The 8,167-nt window shown below is 36.8% G+C and overlaps 1 protein-coding gene across 1 annotated transcript; it reads right to left on the reverse strand.

The window, feature by feature from the left end:
- Window positions 1-6,366: 6,366 nt before the first annotated feature.
- On the reverse strand, window positions 6,367-7,941 carry LOC148573899 (uncharacterized). The gene has a single exon (XM_088504482.1). The coding sequence runs from the start codon at window positions 7,939-7,941 to the stop codon at window positions 6,367-6,369; it is 1,575 nt and encodes a 524-aa protein (XP_088360608.1).
- Between the last annotated feature and the right edge of the window lie 226 nt (window positions 7,942-8,167).

The raw sequence follows: 8,167 nt of genomic DNA on the forward strand, positions 1-8,167 counted from the left end.
TTATTAATACAAGAACCTTTTTACTTTTAATTGATTTTTAATTATAGTCTTTCATGTTTTCCTTTTATCCCCCTTTTAATTCTGTGAAGTTTATATTCATGATAATGGAGTAGTTCCCTAACTTGATTGGGAGTTGATTGAGAGGAGAACCTTGAGTTGGGATACTCAAGTGTTAATTCTAATGGGTAGTTAATGACTGACAACTCTAGTCTATTACTCTAATCCCTTCTTAGGAAAGGATTGGGACCTGTGACATAGTTGGTTAGTTAGTTACTTGAATTTTCCTTATTAATTAAGGGATGACCAAGTAGAGCAACAACCTTTTATTATTAAACTTGGGAAATTCCAACAAGGATAGAAATTTCAATTGATCTTCTCCCGATCAAGGCTTTTTAATTTAATTATATAAATTCTCTCGTTGATTTCCGTTGTTTAATTTTTACAATTACTTATTATCCTGTTTCTCAAACTCAAAATTTCTGGGAAAACCTCTAACCAATAAACTGCACTTTTTTGGCAACTCGTTGGGAGACAACCTGGGATTGATACTCCCAGTAATCTTATTCTTAAATATGTGATAATTCTTCTAAATTGACAAGCGGATTTTTGCTGCTTAAGAACTGTACTTGCAAGGCATTTTTATTATTAAGTTCTTAATCGGCCGATTTCCGCCGCGTCAAAATGCAAGCAGAAAAAGCCAATAGCTCTTTAAACCAAAAGGCAAGAATAAAAAGTCAGTAACCCTTTAAACCAAAAGGCAAGGGTAAAAGTATCCAAGTCTTTGAGTATTAATGGATAGGAGGGCCTAAAGGAATAGAATCCTGGCCTAAGTGGCTCAACCAAGCTGTCCCTAATCATGTGCTTGTGGCGTGAAGGTGTCAAGTGAAAAGCTTGAGACTGAGCGGTTAAAGTCATGATCTAAAGCAAGAAGAGTGTGCTTAAGAACTTTGGACACCTCTATCTGGGGATTCTAGCAAGGTTGAATCACAATCCAAAAGGGTTCACCCAGGTAAAGTGTCTGTGGCATTTATGTATCCAGTAGTAATACTGGAAAACAAAGTGCTTAGGGTCACAGCAAAGGCTCTAAAAGCTGTGTTCAAGAATAAAAAAGAACTAAACTAGGAGAGTCAATAATATTATCTGGATTCTAAGTTCCTAAAGATGCCAACCATTCTAAGTTTTCATGGATAGTGAGATACCAAAACTATTCAGAAGCAAAAAGCTATTAAGTCTCGCTCATCTGATTGTAACTGAGCTTTATTGGAAACTTAGAAATTTATTGTATCTTAATCTTCTTTTTATCCTACTGTGTTTTTAGTTGTTTGGAGACAAGCAACAGTTTAAGTTTGGTTTTGTGATGAGCGGATAATTTATACACTTTTTGGCATCATTTTTATATAGTTTTTAGTATGTTTGTTTAGTTTTTATTAAGTTTTTATAGGTTTTAGTGTTAAATTCACATTTTTGGATTCTACATTGAGTTTTTGTGTTTTTTTACAATTTCAGGTAATTTCTGGCAAAAATTGAGGAGCTGGAGCAATAGTCTGATTCAGAGACAGAGAAAGCACTACAGATGCTATCTGGCTCTGACCTCCTTGCATTTGGAAGAGCTTTTCTAGAGCTACAAAAGTACAAATGGAGCGTTATCAATGGCTATGGAAATCTGACTTTCAGAGCTTTCCAGCAATATATAATAGTCTATACTTTTTTTGAGATTAGAAGGCCCAAAAGTGGCATCCAACGCCAGCCTCCTGCCCCCTTCCTGGCGTCCAGCACCCACAAGGCGGAGTCCAACGTCCAAATGCCCAAAGAGGACTCCCTAGCCAGTGTTCAATGCCCTAGAGGCCTCATAGCACGTGGATCTCATCAAAGCTCAGCCCAAACACTCACCAAGTGGGAAATTTTACATTCTCCACAGAGGAGGACGCACACCATATTCGAATTAACCATTGTATTTCCTTTCAGTATGAGTTTCTAAACCTCCTAGGTTGAAGGGAGGAGCCTTGCTGAGTCCTATGAATTAATAAAAGTATTACTGTTTCTCTTCGATCCGTGTTTGATTTATTACTAAGATGCATACTCGTTCTTTGAAGAACTGAAAATTGATGGTTTAGAAGTTATAATAAATACTCGTTATAATTATAGTTACTAAACCAAGCAATCAACCTTTCTTACAAAAGTTTTGGTTGTCACAAGTAACAAACCCCCTTTTTTTAAAATTGATAACCGAGTATTTAAACCTCGGGTCGTCTTCTCAAGAAATTGCAGGGAGGTGTTCTTATTATTGGTTATGAGTTTGTAAATTGGGGGTTTTGAAAGTAAGGAAGCAGTATGTTGAATGATAATAAGAATAAAATAAATAACTATAAAATAGACTCTTGTCAAGGTATGAAAACTGGAAGTCCTATCCTGGTTATCCTTATCAATTGTAATGAGAATTGGATTTTTTTCCCACTTTGTTAACCTCTAACTATGAAGGTAAGTTAAGTGGATGAATTAATTCTGATTCCTCAAGTCCTAGTCTTTCCTTGGGAAAAGTTAGAGTTATTGGAACCCGAATTAATTCTTGAAGAATTCCAATTTTCAATCAACAATGAGTTTGATAACTTAAGTGTCTCCAATGACTCAACCAAAGCCAAAAGAGAAAAATTCAAATTATTTATATAATAAATAAAAGAAAGCGATCATAATTCTGAAATACCTCAATTAGCACTAATAAAGATATCAAATGTAACATGGAAGAGTTCATAAATTAAATTAAAAAAAGAAATAAAAGAACATTGAACCTGTGATGAAGAAGAATTAATCCTAAATTCTAAAACTAAATCCTAAGTGAGAGGAGAGAACCTCTCTCTCAAAAAACTACATCTAAATCCTAAAATTGTGAATATGAAAGCTTGTTTATCAATGGATGCATTTCCCCACTTTATAGCCTCTAATCTGTGTTTTCTGGGCTGCAAACTGGGTCAGAAACAGCCCAGAATTCGCTGGTTGCGAATTCGAACACGCTGATTTTTCATCACTGCAATGCGGCCGCGTGGAGCACGCGTTCGTGTCACCTAGCATCAGAAAAACTACGGCATATTATATATAAAATCAAAGCCCCAGACGTTAACTTTCCAACGCAACTGGAACCGCATCATTTGGACCTCTATAGCTCAAGTTATGACCGTTTGAGTGCAGAGAGGTCAAGCTGGACAGCTTTAGCAGTTCCTTCAGTTTCTTATATTCCTTCCACTTTTGCATGCTTCCTTTCTATCCTCTAATCTATTCCTGCCCTGTAATCTCTGAAAACACTTAACACACGTATCAAGGCATCTAATGGAAATAAGAGAGGATTAAACATAGGGAACTTAAGGCCAAAGAAGCATGTTTTCAATCAAAGCACATAATGAGGAAGGCAAATGTAAAATCATGCAAATAGTATGAATAAGTGGGTAAAGAGTTGATAAAAATCACTCAATTGAGCACAAGATAAACCATAAAATAGTGGTTTATCAACCTCCCCACACTTAAACATTAGCATGTCCTCATGCTAAGCTCAAGAGAAGCTATAAAGAAGTGAAGAGGAATGATAGATTAATATGAAATGCAACCTATCTATATGAATGCAACTACATGCAAAATGTTTCTACCTACTTAGTTAAAAGTAAACAAATCTTTAAAGAGGAAATATGAACTGGATTTCACTAATTCAAATCATGAAAATGAAGTACAGATAGACTTGCAAGAAGAAAATAGCTCATGAAAGCAGGGAACAAGGGATTGAGCATCGAACCCTCACTGATAGTGTATACACTCTAATCACTCAAGTGTTTAAGGTTCGATTCTCTCAATTCTCTCCTAACCTTGCTTTCTAAGGCTTGCTTTTCTTCTACCAATCAACAAAAATTTAATGCAGAGATACACATATCAAGAGGTCTTTTAAGGGTTGTAATGGGGTTAGGGTCAAGGTAGGATTGTATTTGGCCAAGTGGACTAAAATCTGAATCCTTAATTAACTTAAACTTTTCCCACCTAACTTAAGACAATCCATGTAATCATAATACCACATCTAACTATCCATTAACCATGTTTTCCACATATTCATGCATTCTACTTTCAAGTACAGTAGATATGCATTGCTTTCACCACTTTGGGGCATTTTGTCCCCTTTTTGCTTAATTGCTCTTTTTTTTCTTTTCTTTTTCTCACTTTTTTTTTATATTTTTTTTCTTTTATTTTTCTCAATGCATATGATTAAATTATTGGATGCATGAATCATGTCCTAAACATTTCTTTCACATTTTCAGAAAATTCTAACATACTCAATTCTCAAACCAAATGTTTCCAAACCCAATTTTCCCACTCTTAAATCATAAGCACTTTCACTAGTCTAAGCTAACCAAGGATTCAAATTAAAGGCATTATTGTCTTTCGCTTAGAGTTAATGATGTGCTAAAGTAAAGAACAAAGGGGTATAATAGGCTCAAAATTGGTTTGCAAGGGATAATGAAAGGTAAGGCCATATGGGTATGTAAGCTCAGTGAAACAAAGGCCTCAATCATGTAAGTGTATGCATACATCAAATAATGGAAATATAGAATTAAGCAAGACAAAGATCACAATTTTAGAGAGAAAAATACACACCAAAATAAAATATTGGTTGATAAAATGCAACCAATTCAAATAAGCTCAAAATCTTACAGGTTTTGTGTGTTCGAGCTCTAACCCATGTTCCAAAATAATATTTCTTCAAACAAGTGTAATATTAAATTTTATTCAAATTAGTGAAATGCTCTAAAAGGTTTCTTGAAAAAGAAAATATTACTTCAACCAAATGGTAAAATATGCAAAAAATCAAATAAATATGCAATCAAACATGCAAATGCAACAACTAACAAGGAAAATAAAACATTGGTGTTTGAGAAGGAAATACTAACCCATGGAGATTGGTATCGACCTCCCCACACTTAAAGATTGCACCGTCTTCGGTGCATGCTGAGATGTGCAGGTGGACGGATTGTTCCAACTGATGCTTTTCTTCAAGGATTGTGCAGATGGACTTGTTTGTCTCCCCTTTTAGAAGGTTTTCCCTTTTTTCGTCTTCGGTGGCCAGCCTGAAAGAAGAGAAAAAGAAGAATAGTAACCCAGAAATAAAGATAAGAACATAAATAAAATATGGGTGTTAATGCCAAATAATAAAGGTCTCAATTACATGGTAGCTACAACATGCAAATGAGAAAACAGTAGAAGTACATGGCAAATCAAGAGTGCAAAAATTTGCAAAAATAGGGAAGAGAGTGTAGGTAAGGAGAGATAATAAAAATTCATGTCAATGTAAAAGTAATACAGGTATAAAAGATTGGCATTGATATAAATAATATTATCTAACCAGAATTAAACAAGTCTCTAAGCGTCTAAAATAATTCAAGAGAAGATGCAACAGTTAAATAAGAAAATTTTAACACCAAAGAAAGAAAAATTAATTAATTTAGAAAAGAAAATAAAAATATGCATAAAAGTAAGATGCAGTGAATGAAATATGAAAATAAATTAAGTAAAATAAAATAAAAGATAGGAAGAATGAGAAGGGAAAGAAGAGAAAAGAAAGAAATAATAATAAAGGAAAACAAAAATAAGGATTTGGGGAAGAAAAGATAAGATATTTTGGCTAATGGGGATAATCTGTGCGCCGCATGTGACGCGGACGCGTGAGTCACGCGATCGCGTGGCCTGATTTGTGCGATTGGCGCGAGTGCAGCCTCGTGTTCGCGCAACTCTCTGTTCAGTTGCTTATTGCCGAAATTTGGGGTGATGCGGTCGCGTGGTTGATGCGATCACGTGGATGGCCTTATTTCCAATATGACGCGAACGCATGGGTGACGCGTTCGCGTGGGAGGAATTGGGCTTCTAGCACGAGTTCAGCCCTACCCCAGCACAACTTTCGGCCATGCACCCCTTTACGTTGATTTTCAGGTCACGCGGCCGCGTGGGTGACGCGGTCGCGTGGGAGGCTAGTGTGCCCACATGACGCGGACGCGTCAGCGATGCGATCGCATGGGGTGATTTGTGCCAAAGGCATGCCTCCAGCCACGCTTTCGCATGACTCTCTGTTCAATCTTCTTTTCTTCCGCATGCACTAGTGACGCGGACGCGTCAGCGACACTGCCGCGTTGCGTGCGTGTTTTTTTTTATGAAGTATACAGAATGCAATGCTTAATGTGAATGCTATGCATGGTTCCAGGTTCAATAAAATAAAACTCAGAAACAAACAAAACTAAATAAACTTAAAATTGAAAAAGGGACGATCATACCATGGTGGGTTGTCTCCCACCTAGCACTTTTAGTTAAAGTCCTTAAGTTGGACATTTGGTGATCTCCCTGTTATGGTGGCTTGTGCTTGAACTCATCCAGGAATCTCCACCAATGTTTGTGATTCCAATGGCCTCCGGGATCCCAAACTAGGCGCAGAAAGCCTTCTAGCAGGTTGAAAGAAGTGACAAGGCCCCAAGAGTGTTGATTTCTAGGCTGAATTCCGGGGTCCCAGACCTTGCCTTTGCACCCATCTTTGTGTTGATCATCATGATTCCATCTGGGTAGCAAGCAATCTGAATTCTCACAAAAGTGGCCAAACAACTTCCTAGACCCATTCAGTGGAGCTTTACACCAACCTTTGTGTTTAAACTTAAAGCTTCTAGCCATAATGAACCTTGCAGGACAATTCTTACCACTGACCATCTTCCTCTTACTCTTTATGCCACAAAGAGCTCTAAGTTGACCATCAGTCTCCAGTAGCCCACATTCAAGTGGAATCAGAAAGCTAAGTGATATGAATTTTACCCACTTGAATGTTGTGAAGGATGATGACAACTTAGGGGGAGGTATTCCTAATGAAATTGCAAGCTCCACTCCCTTGTGCTCTTCTCTGACAACTTCCACCTCTTTGCAAGTTTCTTCAATATCAACCTCTTCCTCTTGGTAGCATTCTTCCAATTCAATCTCTTCTTCATTGCTCACCAAGGGCATGGGAGGCTGTGCTTCTTCTTCTTTAATCTCCATTTCTTGACTAACCTCTTCCAAGTCCTTAATCATGATATGCCTTGGAGGTTGTATGCTCTCCTCAACATTAACATCAAACACCGTGGAAGAAGGCTCTATGACTGGACTTTCCAATGGAGGTACAGCATCTTTTAAGTCTGCAACCACTTCTTCCTTTTTAATAATTGCTACTTTGTCCAGTTGTTTAAGTATAAAATTGTACTCATCCTCGATAATTTTCTTTCTATGACAACTCCTTTCAACTACTCTTTCATCTTCAAGGGTCTCTCCTACCTTTACCCGTAGGGCCTCCTCTAGCTCCTTATGAAGTATGGATTTGCGAAGATGATTCTTTATTTCCTGTTCCATATCAATAGCATAATTGGGATGATCTTGCTCTTGGATTGATGGATGTCGGTGCTCTCCCATGGAGGGTGGTGATAGGATGAAAAGATCATTATGTGGTTGAAAAGGAAGTGCACTAGAGCTTGAGGGTTGAATATTGGAAGTAGAGGGTTGGTTCATGCGGGAAATAAGATTTTGGAGTGTAGAGGTGAGACCAATGATGTTAGAGATGAGTGTATTGTTATCCAATGGAGGTTGGGGTGGATCTATGTATGGTTCATTTGGTTCATAGGGTGGTTGGTATGGTGGATGTGGGTTAGGGTCATATGGTGGTGTTTGGTGATGAGGGGCTTGTGAGTATGGTGGTCCAAAGTCATGTTGAGGAGAGGGTTTATAGGCATATGGTGGTGGTTGTTGATAGTCCATTGGAGGTGGTTGTTGCCATGAGAGTTTATCAAATCCTTGTGGCTCCTCTAATCTTTGATTGTTCCAACCTTGATGCCTGTTCTCATTGTAATTTCCTCTTCCTGCAACATAATTATAACCAGACTCATAGCCAAAGGGGTGAGAGTTCATAGTAGTAAATAAAAATTAAAAACAAAAATAAAAAGAATTTAAACTAAAAGGTTATTGAAATTTAAATTTTTTAATTTGAAAATTAAATTTTGAAATTTGAAATTTGAAATTTGAAATTTTTGAATTTTGAATTTTAAATTTTTGAAATTTGAATTTTGAAATTTGAATTTTAAAATTTAAAATTTAAATATTGAATTTTGAAATTTGATTTTTGGAAATAAGATAA

The sequence above is a fragment of the Arachis ipaensis genome, chromosome B2 (assembly GCF_059453495.1).
Source record: "Arachis ipaensis isolate K30076 ecotype BB chromosome B2, ASM5945349v1, whole genome shotgun sequence".
Taxonomy (NCBI): Eukaryota; Viridiplantae; Streptophyta; class Magnoliopsida; order Fabales; family Fabaceae; genus Arachis; species Arachis ipaensis.